The sequence below is a fragment of the Lytechinus pictus genome, chromosome 2, assembly GCF_037042905.1.
Source record: "Lytechinus pictus isolate F3 Inbred chromosome 2, Lp3.0, whole genome shotgun sequence".
In the NCBI taxonomy this organism is placed as follows: domain Eukaryota; kingdom Metazoa; phylum Echinodermata; class Echinoidea; order Temnopleuroida; family Toxopneustidae; genus Lytechinus; species Lytechinus pictus.
In genome coordinates, this window is record NC_087246.1 from 35,799,285 (window position 1) to 35,817,345 (window position 18,061).

Consider the following 18,061-nt stretch of genomic DNA (forward strand, 5'->3'; position numbering starts at 1 on the left):
GAGAAGAGGATGGGGTAGGGAAAAGTTGGTGCTCTCCCCTCCCCTTATATTACTGGCAGAAATCGTTCATGTACTGGTCTCGCTAAACAAACAATACGAGCGCGGAGCGCAAGCTGAAATTTTGTATATATTTTAGGAATCCAAGAGTATACATATCTCACCATAGTCATCTAATGCGAGTGCCAAGCGCTCGCTGATTTGGTTAATTAGAATTACATCTAAACACATGAAGCACTTTTGTAGTCATTGTAATCATGATTATCATACGCATCTCACTAATCAAATATTGCTAGCGCGAACCGCGATCTGAAAATATACGAAATTTAGACCTGAAGAGGGGCATTCAACGGCTTGTTTGTAGGAATTCACTAAGACCATACGTATTTCGCTAACCAAATGATGCGAGCGCGAAGTGCGAGCTGAAAATTTTTTATATTCAGATCAGAAAACGTGACATTTTAAGGACTGATTTAAGGAATTCATGAAGAGCAGACATATGTCACAAATCCTTTTATGCGAACGTAAGCACGGGCAGGAAATGTTTTATATTAAGACTTTAAAATGGGGTGATCACTTTAAGTAGTCATGATATATGTCACTACATAAAACAATAATACCTCGAAGTGCGAGGAAATATATTTGGTATATAGTGACTTGATTTGACAACGTCACGTCTCTCAAATATACTTGAAAACTATAGTATTCCGAAAAATATTTGATCTATTATATTTAGTTAAACAGACAATGCGAGCACCAGAACAATGAAGACATAGGCCCTGAGCAAATCATGTTTCATAAAGTTATGAAAAATGTTTTTTTAATGTAATATACAGTGCAAATAACATAATTATAATATAATACAACATTATAATGAACAATAATTTCTTCTTTCCCACTACGTTTCTTTTCCTTTTTCCCTCTTTTTCTCCTTTTCCCCGTTTTTTTTTTTTTTGGCCAGCCGATTGGGGGGCACGTGCCCCCCATGCCCCCCCCCCCCCGTAGTTACGCCACTGTTGATTTATTCCTATGTGCTATAAGTATTACTTATTTTTTCAAACAGGGCATATGAAAACGTATGGCAAAAAAATGTCAGGTTCAGAAAGGAATCGTGTACGCTTATTCTTGTGGGTTGTTCCAAGAACTATATCGACAGCCTTGACTAAATGTCTCAGTGCCATCGAAGGAATGGAAGTTTGGTTCGAATGTTTCGTTGCATGCAGTGCAGTTCGGAAACAATATCAGCTTGCCACCGGTGAAGATATTCCGATGACCTATGAAGGAAATGAAGAAAAGGCACAACAAGCAGCTACAATATTTAAGCCTTTCGTCGGCTGCGAAATTGAGCCCTCTCGAATTTTGTAAATATACGGGCTTTATCAATTATCAAAAGCTACCACAATCAACAGTTTGCACTTTATTGAATTTCGTCCCATAATTATTTGCTCTTGTTTGAAATCCCCATGATGTCATGATTATACAACTTAGTTGGTATGGCGTGTGTGTGTGTATGTGGGGGGGGGGGGGTAAGAGTGGATGGGTGTGTGTAAGCGTAATAACTATCAGTATTATTGTTATCACCCCTATTAAACAAAATATGTGAAGTACTCCTTATTACAACAGATTACTAATAACACTAACTTATGGATATTTCAATGACAAGTCCATCCCACCAAAAAGTTGATTTGAACAAAGAGAGAAAAATCCAACCAGCATAACACTGAAAATGTCATTAAAATCGGATGTATTTTAGTTTTGCAGAATTGTATAAACAGTTGTATGCACATCCTGGTCGGTATGCCAATGAGGGGATTAATGACGTCACTCACTCACTATTTATTTTGTATTTTATCTTATGAAATATGAAATATTCTAATTTTCTCCTCAGTGGAAGGTGAAACTAGTTTTCTTCCTCCAAAAACATGGGGAATTACAATTGTTTAGACATTTAATGCTTCAGTCAAGCTGGTCCTTATTGTCAAATCTGTAAAAATTGAAATATTGTATAATTCAAACTATAAAAAAACAAAAGAATTAGTGAGTGAGGGACATCATCGACTCTCTAATTTGCATGTTCCTGAGTTGTGCATATAACTGTTTTGTGAAAAATAAGCGAAACTTTAGAATGTCATAACTTTCTTATTTTACATCCGATTTTGACGAAATTTCAAGCGTTATTCTTGTTTGATTTTTTCCTATATTAATTCAAATCAACATTTTCTGGGGTGGACTTGACCTTTAAGGATGCTTCTGAACGTATATAGGCTTAAGCATTTGTATTCAGATCAAAATTTTACTTGTACTGTTGCATGGTTTCCTTATTTTCATGCAAAATTATTTATGTTTCTTAGTCACTTACCTTGGGCAAATGTTGGGATATACATTTTGTCATGGCCTTTGGTGCACCTTACTTTAATCTGGCACTAATATCTGAATTCATGAATTTCTCCAATTATTTTCAACAAATCAGTTAATTCAAACAACTGGAAATAACTTTCTTCTAGTTTATAGCTTTAGTGATAAAGACGCTGTTTTTTCGTTAATGTAGGATTATTCATGATAAAAACGACTTTTTTCACATGTTCCATGATAAATCAATTCCTGTGTAATATTATCGAAGGGAAAATTTAAATTCACATTTTTTTCATTAAAGAAATGAGCACAGTCTGTGAGCGTATGTTCCTTCACTTATACAACCCTTAATGTGCATATTGCACTTTTATTGAAATAAGTGAACATTAAATTGTTCCTTCGAACACAAATAAATGTAGGTGAACATCTTTTTTTTTTTCTTTATAGGTTTGCTGATGTGCAGCAGAAGATAGAATCTTCAGATAGCAGATACATCTTGGCAAAAGAAGGTGGATTCATCTTTCTTGATGATAAATCACGACAATACATACCACGGGGATTTCAACACGTCTTCCTAATCCGGGATCCGTATAAAGTCTTCACCTCTTACAAGAAGGCCATTATCAGTCACATGACTCAATTAGGGTTATGGAATGGCGATGCAGAATTATTCAACCTTGAGAAGGATGACGCCATACTGAATCCTCGTGAGTTCTTCAGGGAAACTTTCGAACTGTGGAGGTATGTCCGTGACAACGTGAATCCCAATCCAATCGTGCTCAACACAGATGATCTGTTGGCCAACCCTGCTGAGGTCCTCTCTAAATTCTGCCATCTGACCGGCCTTCCGTTCAGTGATTCACTTCTCCAATGGGATGCTTCAGCGGACGCCACCAAGAAGTGGAAATTATCGATCGATCGAGCATTGGATGACCGGATATTTTTCAAGACAGCCACCAATTCCAGTGGATTTGCACCACCTACACCCGCTATCCCCCTGGACACGGTAGCTCCAGATGTCAGGAGGCTTGCAGAAGCATCAATGCCATACTTCGAGGAAATGAACAAGTACAAGATGTAATCAATATATACCAAGAGTTTCATCTGTTCACTGTTTAACATAAAGCTGATAATTCTGGCTAATGAAAATCACTATTCAGTAAAATTGGGAAAGAATTGATGCCTCATATGTCTTAGTATTGCATATTGCCTATTTTTCACTATTTAATCAACAGCCTGAAATGGAAAATAATTTCATGCAGGTCTGTAATTAGCAGGAATAAGATATTTTTTTTTAATAACGCCCATAGAATGTGGCGCCGGAAGTATTTTCTGATCTTTCGTCCTTTCGATTATCTGTCCCGCGTATACAGGTCATAGAGGATAATCTTAAATCTGAAAATATATCGTTCTCTTAATATATCTCAACTTACGAGTGTGAATTCATAATACAATATGCTGTTATTTGCAGCTACTTTAACACTGATCTTGCAGTAGCAAGTAAATGAATATGAAAGCAAATCGACAGCATGTTGAGGGTGATGGAAGGACTTTTTGCTCTTCCTTTCACTCTCATGATATCACTATACTCATGGCAACATATTGGCCCGAATTCACAAAGGTGGTTTTTGCAGAAACCATGGTTTCAACCGTGGGTTTTACTGATTTTGCGATTCACAAAGGTGGTTTCAAATGAAACCATGGTTTCAACCGTGGGTTTTCGGCATGATTTTGAGTCAACTGTTTTAGGTGGTTTCAAACCGTGGGTTTTAGAAACCATGGTTTTTGAAAAACCATGGTTTCTAAAACCCACGGTTTCTAAAAACCATGGTTTCAAACGAAACCACCTTTGTGAATTCGGGCCATTAAGTTTACATATAGGTTTATGTAACGCTCTGCATTTATTCGTGTCCTTCAGTTAATTGAATTGGTATTTCTGGCTTACATCCAGTAAAAGAGTTCGCATGTTCGATCTGGTCATAAGGCAGAAAACTTATCATAACCATTAAGATTTGAACCTTTCGTCAAATACCAACCAAGTAGTGTCTGCAATGTAATTATATGAGTTTTTTTTCTCTTAAAAATCGATATTATAGATGTAGTAATAGAACATGATGGAAACACAAGTAACACAGAAAATGTGTTACCTACTGTCCATTAAATAAAACAACCAAAATTTTTTGCTTGTAACTAGTAAACATTGACCAACACTCTTAAAATGGGTTGGGGTTAATAAAAACTAAAGTGCTGGTAAAGTAAATATCTCTTCTATAAATGGAAATGAAATAGTGTCGCAGTACGTGCTTCACGGGGTGTGTTTGCTGCCGGAAACACAAAATAACTTCATTGTGTCAAGTTTTAGAATTTTAGCAGTATGTCACATTTTTTATGATTATAGTTTACATTGTGAACTCACTGTATGACGATGCATTCTTTCCAGCATAGATATTGCTGGTCACAAATATTGGTAAAGATTAAATGATTTTATTGATCAAATGTACCAGAATTTTGCAGTTAGTTTTGTCGAACTTCCTTGGCAAACATTTTTTTGTTTCACAAACATTTTCATTTTTTGTTCCCCCCAAAAAAATCGCCCAAAATCAAAAGAATTAGTTATTGGATTTACCTTTTTGCTTTTTTTTCATTTCCATGTTTGTCAAAAATCGTAAACATGAGGTTTCTAACAGAGATGACTTCTGCCTTTACTATCTTTTCTCCCTTCCCAACTCCTCTTTTCAGTTTGTAAAATATCTTATAATTTTGTAATAAATTTAGTTACTTGAATATCTTTGAGTAATGTCTTCTATCCTTCTGTTTTGTTTACTTATCCAGTTTCCTTTTTTGATCAGTTCTCTCTGTACAGATTCTCTGTATAAAATACGAGAATTCGGCAGTCAGCTGGTTAATGGTACTTTTTCTCCCTCTTCTCCCTCCCGTTCTCGTTTCTCTCTGCAGTTGGCATCCTCACCGGGTTACATAACCTGACTTATATTTTCAAGCGTTTCCTGAATAACAACTTTGCCACATTAATTCACATTGTATCGTAAGGGAAAGGGTTGGGAAATATGATCAACATCAGCACCGGAGAACATGTTAGCTTTTTCTATTTATGTTTCTTCTCCCTATCTTACTCTCTCTCTCTCTCTCTCTCTCTCTCACACACCCTATCTATTTTACTATCTATCTACATTACATCTATATATATCTGTCTATGCTTTTCTGCTGCTATAATTTGAATGTCCTCTTTCTCTCAGTGATGTTTACACACACTTTCTCCGACGAGCACTTTATCCAAACTCATTTTCATTAGTACTATATATTCAACGTTTCATGTCATCAGCAGTTCATTTCACGTTTTCTTTTCATAGGAAGCGCTATTCATTATCATAGACCAAAGTTATTTATCAATAAACAGACTTTGTATTGAATACTGAAGGTATTTAATATTTTATTCAATTCTAAACACTATAGGATCAAAATTTACAAACACAAATACAAACCAAATATATACATCTACGGAAAGGAAAATAGTACCAAACTATACAGAAAAAAAAAAAAAGAAATAACGGTTTTTCATATTGGAAACAACATGTGGTTTTGTTTTCCAAATATGTGTTCATGGCGGTTTATAATAAGCTAGGTAACTTAGTCGTAGATTTAAATCATTGGAATTATTTTGGTGCACAAATGTTCGGGAAATTATTACTCATATCTAACTCGGCTAAGCAAATTTCTTACTGTGGAAAGGAATGGAAAAATGAAATTGCTTAACGATTAAAATGGGGAAAAATAAATCAAATGAAAAATAAATCACAAACTATAATTTTCAACCAAAATAAAACAAATTATATAATGTCAAACAAATTATACAATGTCAAACAAATCATAATCCATTAAGACTATTAAAAACAAATCTAATCGGACAAAATATAATTTAATTCAAATTAATTCACATAAAGTCTAATCAAATAATATAGTATAGGCTTTTTTAAATGTAATGAGAATGAAATAAATCAAATCAAATTAATCAAATTAATTTAGGCCTAATTACAATATATGGAAGCAAATCGGAGTGTGCAGCATTTTGAGCGAGAGTCGTGGGATTCTATTCCAAGGCGGGTTCAGACTTCTCTAGAAATCTTCAGTCAATTCTCCTGGACCGAGTAGTTGTCTTGGCTGTCGTGCTAGGTGTCTCATTGGTCACTGTGGCCATTTCTGTAAAAAGAGAATAAATATAGACATCTATATATAGACATACACACGAACACACACCCTATTTTATGTGAACTGAAGTGGAGAGACCTGTGTGGAAGATTGGACATTTCGGGCAGGCTGGTAGTCTTCGGTCTTTCTGAAAAACCGAAAATCAACCTGCTCGAAACGTCAGGTCTTCTCTCCTGCTACACAGCTTTGCATGATGTCCTTATAAAATACAAATGTATACGTATTTTCGTCAGATTTTAGCATTATACCAAGAAACTGAGTGTTCACCTTTCCGTTTTATTTAGGCCTATTCTTTTTTTACGCGCAAACACACACAAAAAAAGTATTTAAAAAATACATGGAATAATGCAAATATAGAAGTAGTAGAATAAGAATAAGAAGGAGAAGAACGATAGAAAGAAGAACAAGATGTAGCGGAAGAAGAACAAGAAGGAAGAGAATGAGAAGAAAAAAAAGAAAAGGGAGAAGAAGGAGGAAAGGGAGGAGGTGAAGATGAATAAGAAAAACAAGAACAAGATGAAGGAACAGAACAAGAAGAAGAAAAAGGGAGAAGAAGCAGGAGGAGGAAAGAGGAAAAAGGAGAAATAAGAGGAAGAAGAAGGATAAGAAGAAAAATGGAGAAGGAGAAAGAGCAGGTAGAGAGGAAAAAGAAGGAGAAGATGAAAAGGGAGAAGAATGAGGAGGAGAAGGGGGAAAAGGCCGGTTATTGCTACACTCACACCGGCGAAATTCAGGATAAACTCCAGATCAACAAAGGCATTTAGCTTAAATGCCTACCATCGGACAGTTATTTAGTATGTTTGGTTCGTGTGAACAGGTGAATGTATCATCAATGGGTGGGCTGGCTTTCATGTAGCCAATTAGCCCAAATTCTACTCACGATCGCAGTCCATGACGTTTTCTTTCCCGTTACACACGGCATCCATCGTAGCACATCCATCCCGTAGACGAATCACTGTAGTTCCATCAGGAGAAAAGCACATCTTGCCCGGTTTGTTGGCCTCGATCAGGTATTTCTCGATCATGTCGTGGTTTGCACCAGGTACCTCGATCTCGTCGACTTCGTCAATGACCTCCTCGTAGACGTCGGGATCGCACTTCCCTCCTTCGTCCGCGACTTCCTCGGCGAACAATGTACATGCATCGCTCAGGTAAAGGGCGGCCTTTGATATGAAAACTGTAAGGAAGAGGGCAAAAATAATCCGATTGCATCCTGACATGCTTCATAAATTATAGCCCTAAACAAACACTGATAAAAGGGATGATGATGACTTTGTTGTTGTTGTTGTTGCTGATGGTGGTGGTGATGATGATGATGATGATGATGAAACGATAATAACACTGAAAATACCAATGACAACAAAAATGTTGAATTATGATATCTATGATAAAAAATAGATATGATAACAAATGATGATAGTCATGATAATCATGATGCTTATAATAGTAATAATAGCAGTTGTATGAATAGTGATGATAACGTCGTTTATAAATCGCTCGAAATATTTATATTTTAGATCAAAATAATTCCACTCTTTCCCCGCTCTCTCAAATATAACAGAGTTCTATGGATTCAATTTATTTGTACAATTTTGTTTGATGCATAATCCAATCTTGATTATATGCTGTTTTATCATCAAATGCTATATTGTCATTGGGCAAAGTGTAGTGGTTCAACCCCCCCCCCCCCGCAAACCCCGTCTACACCCCGTCCTCTGAGTTATAAAATGTTTGATTATACTGTATTACAATAAATTGATATGATTGAGTGCTGTATGAGAACCTAATATTTTATTTGCATGGTATCCCTTTACAAAATTAGAACACTTACCATTTGCCTGTGTTTCCTTAACCAAAGAAGAGCAAAGGCACATCAGACAAAAGATACAGGAAAGCTTCACCTGAGAGTCAATCAAAAGGCATCGCAGACAATGTAATTCGATTCATTTCACTTTCGGTGATTAAGATAGAGTTTTCTGGACCTGACCAATACGACAATTTCTCCCCTTTTGTTTTAAAGAACAAGACTTAATTGGAATCAAGTTACGGACGCATGACAATACCTATGAGTGACGATTCAGTATTTAATGATTAAAGATACAAAACTAGAGACCTCTTACTCGATTAAGGTCCAATCTCATCAAAGCTTTAAATGAAGAGCTCACTTGCAAAATGGGTTAGGTCCATTTTTCATCATTTTTTATTTTTATGTCTCAATGTATAAATTTTTAGTAGCTCTATAAGATGATACCAAAGAAAAGTTGAAATTTCTATCAAAAAGTATACCAAAATGGCAAAGAAAAATCACTTTTTTTCAAAAGGGGTTAGGTCCATTTCAGTTTAGTTGCAAAAGGGGTTAGGTCCACACATAATCTTTTTGGAAAAGAATATCTTAAAAAATATGAAGACAGGTAATTTTCTTTTATACCCAATTTAATGTTATCATGGTAGTGTATCATGAAAATTCAGTTTCGCATAAGAATATTGCAATATGGGAGAATTAAAAAAATTATATTCTTGGAGTGGACCTAACCCCTTTTGCAACTAAACTGTTCTGAAGAACTCATTTGTCAAAAGGGGTTAGGTCAATTTTTCATAAATTTTATTGTTTTCTGTCTCTAAACCTCTAAATGTTTAGTCACTCTGATGATACAAAAGAAAATTTGAAATTCAAATGAAAACGTGAATGAAAGTGGCAAAGAAAAATCAATTTTTTAATAAAAAAAGATTGGATCCATTTCAGTTTACTTGCAAAAGGGGTTAGGTCCACGATGATAATTTGTTTTTTAATATATAGAAAAAGAATTGAAGACAGGTAGATTTTTTTTATACCCAATCATATGTTCATATCATTCACATATATTCACATTATGGTCGTGAGCCTGATGTAACTATTATCACAAATTGTGGAAGTTTTTTTTTTGTAATAAAGATTGTATAATGCATATAGTTTTGTCATGTCCCCTACTTCAAAAAAATTGCGATAAACCCAGGCGATAAACGAATCTTTTGTCAACTTACCGAAATTCCCATGATGACCGTGCTCCCTCTCGTGTTAATAGTAAATTTGAAGACGAAGCCTTAATTCAAACTGAAATATTGCCAAGAGAATATTTAGAACAATAACCACAGACGATGGCTCGAGGAATCTATTGCCAAATGAAGATAAAGCTTATAGTCTGAGCCAATCTAAGAGATGAATGATGTTAGGATGAGACGAGTTAGACTTTTATAACTTTTTTTATTAACCTCGACATGATTCATTTTCATGTATATTTGAAAAGGAAAACGTAGATGTTTTTGGAGATAACATCCCAACATTTGTTACAGCAACTAGCTGTTGTAGAACTGAAGGAAATTTCATTAATTGAACGAGATTTGCCCTCCAAAACGCTGAACGGTTGTCACTCGAACTGTTATCAGTAAATCTTCATGAACAGCAATACTATATGAATATGGGAAGGAAATAAAAAAACATCTGCATTCTGCAAAATAATGAAATCATCATCAACAAAATAATGTAAATTCGTGAGGATGTTCACCTTCGAAGACTTATAATGCTCATGGCTCCTCCAAATGGCATTGGTTCACTGTCATTTATAGGGTGCGGACTAATAATAATCCATGCATGTTCGGTTAATGAATTTAATGAAGGGATTAGAAAGATCATCGCGAGCATATTTTTTACGATGGAAAGAGCAGGTCATTTGCGATTTTTTTAAAATACTAGTGTAAATGCCCTAGATTCAAAGAGATTTGTTTATATTTTAAAGTATATTATAGACCAACTGAAGTAAGAGGGATATCTTCGCAAAATATAGTTTAAGAATGCAAATATCAAAAGAAGACAAGCGCTCGAAATAATACAATGGATATCATAAAAATGATCGCTGAGAAATATCACCAAAAACTAAAAGTGAAATTAAAAGGATCTGTAGACAGTGATGTTTTTACTTCATAAAAGTGCAAAGTCAAAAGGTCAGAGGGTAAAGGTAGAACTGAACAATAATATTTTGCAGAAAGATGGGCCATAAGGGTTTCTCCCGATGAGTGGCTCTTTAAATCGGAAACGTTGGCGGAATAGTTTTGGATTTAGGTAAGATTATTGTCAGTGCCATTAATTTGTATACTAGAGGTCATGCAAGGACAACTTATGGATACTATGACTCAACAAGCATATCTGCTTATAATAGTTAGCCTCTGTTTTTCATTTTTATTATTAAACCATGTGCTTACAGTAAAAATTATGTTTTCACTCCTCTATTATAAAAATGGCACATGGTAATATATTTTACTATGTCATATTACTTTTATGTAAGGCCTATTATAAATTTATTTCGATTACGCGATCATCACTGGCATACAAACAATGTAGAAACCCCTGCAAAAATGTTGTATTTTTATCTTTCTTTTGTAGATTGAACAAAAAATGATTGGTTTGAATTGGATGAAAATGGTTTGAATTTGCATTGATTTATTATTAATTTGTAGATGACTCGATAGAATTTCTTCTTTGAAATAAAACTTGTTGGCATTTCAAAGATGTATTGACGAGATTTCACCCCTTATTGGCACCTATGGGTATGACACAGAAAAAAGGGAAATGTTCTTGTGATGTTTAGGCCCTCAATCAAACCTTCCTCTGAATAAAATGAGATGAATCCAATCAGCTGGACCAAGAACTAACACCTCTTTGTATGGTCACAGGTGTTAAACGTCAAGCCAGAATCAAATTTGTATAGCTTTAGCGATATGAATATCATCGATAGAGTCTGACACTGTCGCACAGCTGAAAATGTCCTGAAAAAAAAACCACCTCAGATTTGAAATTATTGGGCTGTCGAATTGTTCATGATTACTAATGACATGTATACAATTCTAAATCGATACCAAATACAGTAGATTTCAAAGCAAAACAGATTATAAATTGTTCAGAACATTACAAGTCAAACTGAATATGAATCAAGTTCGAAGAAGTGTTAGCGCATAACGAAGCGATTTAACTGATCATGAGAGCATTAAAGGGAAATGAAACCCTTGGAACAAGTAGGCTTGTGTCCAAACAGAAAAATCAAAGAATAAGAACAAAGAAAGTTTGAGAAAAATCGGACAAATAAGGAGAAAGTTATGAGCATTTGAATATTGCAATCACTAATGCTATGGAGATCCTCCCATTGGCAATGCGACAAGGATGTGTGATGTCACATGTGAACAACTTTCCCAATGATGGACTATAAAATACCCCCAAAATGTATCTTTTTGCTTTTTCTTATGGTGATACAAACTCTTTATACATGATGTATTCTTTAAAAATCTGTATTACATGCCCTCCTATAGAAAGAATATATGCTCTACTGATAGATGTGAAAAAAGAGGCAGTTTAAGTGAAATATATACTAAAGTAATGGGGAGAGTTGTTCACAAGTGACATCACACATCTTTGTCGCATTGCCAATTTGAGGATCTCCATATCATTAGTGATCGCAATATTCAAGTGCTCATAACTTTCTCATTATTTGTCCGATTTTTCTCAAAATTTCGTTGATCTGTTTCTTTGATTTTTCTGTTTTCACACAAGCTACCTTGTTCCAAAGGTTTCATTCTCCTTTAATATAATATTTTTTAATTGTGTATGAATGATCTGGTGCACATTTTTTTAGATAATCACTTGCGAAAATTTTAATTAGAAATGGAAATAGTTTCTTTATAATTAGTGCTTAATATTAACTGCTGGCAAGATTTTGATCTATCATGCTGGGTATACATTCAACACAATGGTAAGCCTCACTCACCTTCTCTATAATGACGGCAAGGACGGGTAGCTTGGCGAAGCTTCAATTGTTTCCATGGTAACGCTAATATTATACATCCGCTACATTGTATGCACAAAATACAATGTGTTCTTAACCACAGAATGTGAGAAAACTTTTTTTCGGCAAGTTTCTTGCGATTGTTTGGACAAATTTAAAACAAAGTTTATTTCTGATCTTATCTAGTTAGGAGCACGATCATTCAAGTCTTTGCTTAGCAAATATCATAAGTATTACTTGATTTTGGATTATCGGTATTCGGATTTTAAAGAAATCTATTAACAGGATTTTCCCCCTTTTTAAAGATGACAACAATGGTAAGAGATATAATCTTTCATAACTTTAAGGGAGTAATTTATGTAACTTTTATATAACTAACGTGATATTTTGTTTTTAAAAAAAATGCCAATTTGTAACGTTTCGTCGATTTGGTATGGATATTTTACCATCAAACATTACTCAATCAGAATTCTGCTGTGTATTTTCATATTATGAATAAGGACATGCATGCATATGCTGAATATACTTATATTTTCACTCAACATCAATCATTCTGATTAACATAATGCCTGAAAATTTGATACGATTAGAGAAATATACTCTTAGATAAGGTTTATGTGCGTTTGAAGGTCTTTTTATCGGGGGGGGGGGGTCAATTCAGAAGTTTGGGATATGTCAAGTTATCTAACCTGCGTAACAATTTTTTATTTTAGCAAATCAACTCACCTTCACAGTATCTTTGTCCCAATGTGGTCTGGAGTAATTCTTGCCATTTAAATTTCCTTTAAAGATAAAACATGGTTATAAGCTTTATTGTTAAGGATTATTAAAAATTTACACAGGCGGAACCCCGGGCGGAACTTGAAACTATGGGAATGTGATCGCGCGAGTTTAGGGGTCAGTACTTTCCACACAAAAAACTGTGGTGCCACGTGCGTACAACGAAATAGTTCAATGCAACGTATCGCAATTTAACATCTTGTTGCATCTTCATGTGTGGGTCAATGTTCTTTAAATAAATGCTTTAAATAGGTTGGGCCAATAGTTGCCCTACATTGGGTTCAAATGGAAATTTTTTGGGTAACAACAGTACGTTTTCTGGACGATTTTTACACATCATTGGTTAAATTTGCACAACCTTATTCCTAGTTTATGCACGTTGCGTTTTTTTTCCAATTTTGCATAAACCCTTCTTTTAGAGTGCAGGTAGGCGCAATCTTAATAATCTTCTGCATTTGAAATAACTCTAATAGTAAATTGTTTGCTTCTTTCTATTGTTTCAGATAAGAATTACCCAAATCGCTGTCTCTCTCGTCATAGGCTTTGCTGTAATACAATATACAATCGGTAAGAAATAGTTAGAAATTTGTATGATAAGTATATGACCTGGTATGGAGCATGATGCCCTTGTTTAACAAATGATTGAGAGGAAGAGTACAGTAGGGGGTAGGCCCCCTTCATCCTATAAGAGAGAGAGAGTCAGAGAGAAACAGAAAAAAGTGGTACGGTCGAGGGAAAACCAAATAGTAACAAAAAAGAACAAGAAAATAGTGAAATAATTTGTTTGCCTGGCCTTTTATGATGAAACTTTGTGACATCTTTAAGATTCAAATTTTAAACCGTTTTTTTCTTGCTCTCTGGCTTCGCTCGCTCGATACTATCTGCGAGTTGTTTCCTTAAGGGCACTCTCAGTACCCTCAGTTGTTGTTTTACTCAATATGCAAATGGTAGGCGAAGTCCTTGTAATTTGATAGTTTGTGAGTTTGTTTGACACTAGGCTTACATAGTACCTTTCTATACTTGAACTTATTCCTTCAAATAACTTAAGCATCCAATCACGTGACCAAACCTCAAATTATTTACCCGGGTTTTTTTTCTCCTCTCAGCCAAAAAACCAGAACCTGACCGAAGCATTGCAGCAGTGGTGATGTCCCTGTGCACCCCATACCAGGAGGCTAAGAAGGAATATGACATGAAATGCAACAGAACCCTCACCGATGGGTTGAAAGGGCATTCCGATAAAGCTAAGATTTTCATTGAGGCTGCCGACAGCAAGACGTACTGCACGGGGAACGAGAACGAAGGATCGTTGCTTCGTTTTGACACGGCATGTCATGTGATTGCTCATCTCTGTGACTACATGCAACTTGGAGAACTGATGAAGTGCCCCCATGCTCGTAAGTATCACCCCCTTATAATTTCAGATTTGAATCTGACGGGGCTGTGCCGCCGACTATTAAATTCTAAGTGTCTTTATTGGCTAAATATTTATCAAAATTTCCCCGATCTAGCTTCCGCTCAAAGGGCTAGAAACCACTTTTGTTTTATATTTTTTTATTGTGGAGGGGGTAGTCCTACAACATTTTGTGCTTCATATTATTTCTATCTGAAAATGGAACATTCTATGCACTTTTTGTAATCATGAACAAGATGCGTAATCAACGGAACAATACCAGCGTGAAGCGCGGGCTGATTTTTTTTTACATAAGAAAAGGGGATTTTTAAGGACATTTTTTGCAAGAGCTCATTTTGAAGATATAGAAAAATAATGTGAGCACAAAGCGCGATTTGAATTTTTTTGTAACATTCTGAACTTAAAAAAGAGAAATTTTAATCACGTTTTGTAAATGAAAAACAGGATGCGCATCTCACTTAATAACTGACCCGAATAAGGAACGCTTCAAGCACTGGCTGACATAGGAAGGCTGTGAAGAGGGCAGGTATCTCAGATATAAGTAATGTGAAGGCGGAGCATGAGCTTATCTTTTTTATCATTAAAACTGGGACATTCAATGCATTTTTGCAGTCATGAACTTATGTATATGTCAAATATTAGTGCAAGCGTGAGATTTTTTTTAATGATATGTACTGGTCTAATCAAATAATACTGGCGAATGTCAGCCCGAGTTTTGTTTATTTAGACCTGAAAAAGTGACATTTTTGCACTCTTTTCTCATCGTAAACATGATATGTATATTTTTATTTCAGATGAACTTTGGATTGTAATGGTCATGATGACGATCAAGATCAATCTAGACACTCAGGCCCCCCAAAAATAGGCTATCCAATATATTCAAAGGTTTCAGTATTTGCACATCTGTCAAAGGTTAAAGGCTCTGGGCTGATTATATTTATATCTCAATAAATAGAGTAAAATTCATAGAGCAACACGCTGAAAGTTTTATCAAAATTGGATAAAAAATAACAAAGTTATTGAATTTTTAAGATTTGCATTATTCCGGTAAAACAATTCCTGGCATGTATTCATGAATATTCATTAGGTGGGCTGGTGATGTCATATCCCCAATCGTTCTTTTTTGTATTTATTATATGAAATTAGGTTTATTCAATTTTTTTCTACCAAGAACTAAAACAATTGGATTGACAACTGATTAAGTACATTAGTTATTTATTGCTGCAACTTATTTCATCATAATGGAGACACATCATTTACACATTTATGAAAACAATGAAACAATTATGATTTCATGCAGCAACAGAAGAAAAAGGAAAGTGGGGATGTGGCATCAACCCACCTAATGAATATTCATGAAGACATGCCTAGAACTGTTTCACTGGAATAATGCAAATCTTTACAATTCAGTAACTTCGTTAATTTGTTATCCGATTTTGATGAAATTTTCAGCATTTTGCTCAGTGAATTTTACTCTATAGATATAAATATCTTTAGCCCGGAGCATCCCATTAGCATGATTACTGCCTTTACTCCTGTAACCATGGTAACTGATGTTGCCAGTGACTGTTGTCATTCAGGGGTGTAATGAAGGAGCTGGAAATGTTGTTAGAAGACTTCTCAGAAAAATGTCAGAGAATGAAGATAGCGTGCAACAACAAAACAATCATTTTTTATACATCCTCAAAGTAAAATGCCACAATAAATTGGTATCGAATCGTCACTTTCTCCAGAAAGCTCAATCTATACGTTGATGTTTGAAAGTGCAGCGCGGAGATTTAACAAGCAATTAAATAATGATAGAACATTGTCTCTAACCTTTCTTTCAGCTCGTGCACGTCATTGTAGTCTTAAAAAAAATTGATTAAATAATTTATTAATAATACCAGTTATTTAACTAACTGGTATTCAAATTGAATGTTACTAAGCTGTAACAACGAGCGCCCCTATACGCAAAAAGCACCCAGGAATTGTAATTCCTTTTAATGATCATGATCATGATGGTATTAATGAGGGCGTTATAATTTTAATTTATATCTTTTATGTTTCTCTTTTTTGATCTCCCAGAACCACTGACTAAGAGGAAAAGCCACGTGAAAAGTAGCTCCAAGAAATCTGTGCGAAGAAAGGAATAATTCAATTCAACCAACACGGATGGATTTTCTGCAAATATTAAGTTAAATACAATAGGTTTTCACCTCTGCATTTGAAGCATACAGTATAACGACAATTATAACAGAATCGTGCAAGTGTCAGCCTAGCTTGAAGGACAAGTCCACCCCAACAAACAGTTGATTTGGATAAAAAGAGAAAATTTCAACAAGCATACCACTGAAAATTTCATCAAAATCAGATGTAAAATAAGAAAGTTATGACATTTTAAAGTTTTGCTTAATTTCACAAAACAGTTATATGCACATCCTGGTGGGTATGCAAATGAGGAGCCTGATGGCGTTATCCACTCATTATTTCTTTCGTATTTTATTTTATGAAATAGGGAATATTCTATTTTTCTCCTTATTGTCAAGAGAAACAACGATTAATTCCTCCCTGAACATATAGAATGAGCATTGTTAAATACTATATGATTCAGTCAAGTTGGTCCTTATTGTCAGATCTATTTAAAAAAATGAAATATTGTATAATTCAAACAATAAAAAACAAAAGAAATAGTGAGTGAGGGACATCATCGACTTTCTCATTTGAGTTGTGTACATCACTGTTTTGTGAAAAATAAGCAAAAATTTTAAGTACCATAACTTTCTTATTTTACATCCGATTTTGATGAAACTTCCGCGGTTTGCTAGTTTGCTTTTTTTCTCTATTTATTCAAATCAACATTTTATGGGGTGGACTTGACCTTTAAGTAACCCCCAATCGAAAGTTCTTCATGACTATCATCTTGATCATGATTCTTGCTTTGTATAGATTGAGATAAAGCAAACCACTGGAACTAATGATGAATATATCTTCTTCTTTGTGAATTACTAATTTCAACGTTAGTTTCAATCTTTGAATATGAATATGGAATTAAAAGAAATGAAAATGAAATATTGCTATACATTTAATATTCACCTTTATTGCAAAGTGTTAATTAAGATAAGGATTACACCAACGTCACAAATTTGGAATATCACCCATTCTTTCTTCGACCCATACAAATTGACGAAAGATGCACTAATTGATTTTTTACTTGCTTTGGCAGCTGTATTTTGTTTCTTAAATTAAATATCTTTACAGAAAGTAAGTTATTGATGTTGATGAATTGTTGCATCTGTTATTGTCGTTTCTTTATGATTGATGATGATCATGATGATTTAATTGATGATAATTGTAATTACAATGATGACAAGATTGACAAGGTGTTAAGGTGATGATGATGATGATGATGTCTCCTGTCTCCACAATGGTGAAGGAAATATGGGTTTTTAATGGGGAGAATAAAATTGCGATAATGGAGGAAGAAAGATTATTAATACAATGA

At 34.7% G+C, this 18,061-nt stretch overlaps 3 protein-coding genes across 3 annotated transcripts; 2 read left to right on the plus strand and 1 right to left on the minus strand.

The window, feature by feature from the left end:
* The first annotated feature begins 1,086 nt into the window (after positions 1 to 1,086).
* LOC129280600 (uncharacterized) lies at positions 1,087 to 3,441 on the plus strand. Its single transcript, XM_064095843.1, has 2 exons — positions 1,087 to 1,358; positions 2,797 to 3,441. Exons 1-2 carry the CDS (start codon positions 1,087 to 1,089, stop codon positions 3,428 to 3,430), a joined length of 906 nt encoding a protein of 301 aa, XP_063951913.1. The 3' UTR covers positions 3,431 to 3,441.
* Positions 3,442 to 5,769: 2,328 nt separating this feature from the next.
* On the minus strand, positions 5,770 to 9,778 carry LOC129280592 (uncharacterized). Its single transcript, XM_054916597.2, has 4 exons — positions 9,595 to 9,778; positions 8,405 to 8,474; positions 7,454 to 7,750; positions 5,770 to 6,564 (listed from the first exon to the last, which is right to left on the minus strand). The coding sequence occupies exons 1-4, from the start codon at positions 9,604 to 9,606 to the stop codon at positions 6,491 to 6,493; spliced, it is 453 nt and encodes a 150-aa protein (XP_054772572.2). The 5' UTR covers positions 9,607 to 9,778; the 3' UTR covers positions 5,770 to 6,490.
* Positions 9,779 to 12,551: 2,773 nt separating this feature from the next.
* Positions 12,552 to 17,821, plus strand: LOC129272308 (uncharacterized). Its single transcript, XM_064095844.1, has 4 exons — positions 12,552 to 12,700; positions 13,667 to 13,730; positions 14,270 to 14,560; positions 16,645 to 17,821. Exons 1-4 carry the CDS (start codon positions 12,689 to 12,691, stop codon positions 16,710 to 16,712), a joined length of 435 nt encoding a protein of 144 aa, XP_063951914.1. The 5' UTR covers positions 12,552 to 12,688; the 3' UTR covers positions 16,713 to 17,821.
* The last annotated feature ends 240 nt before the right edge of the window (positions 17,822 to 18,061 follow it).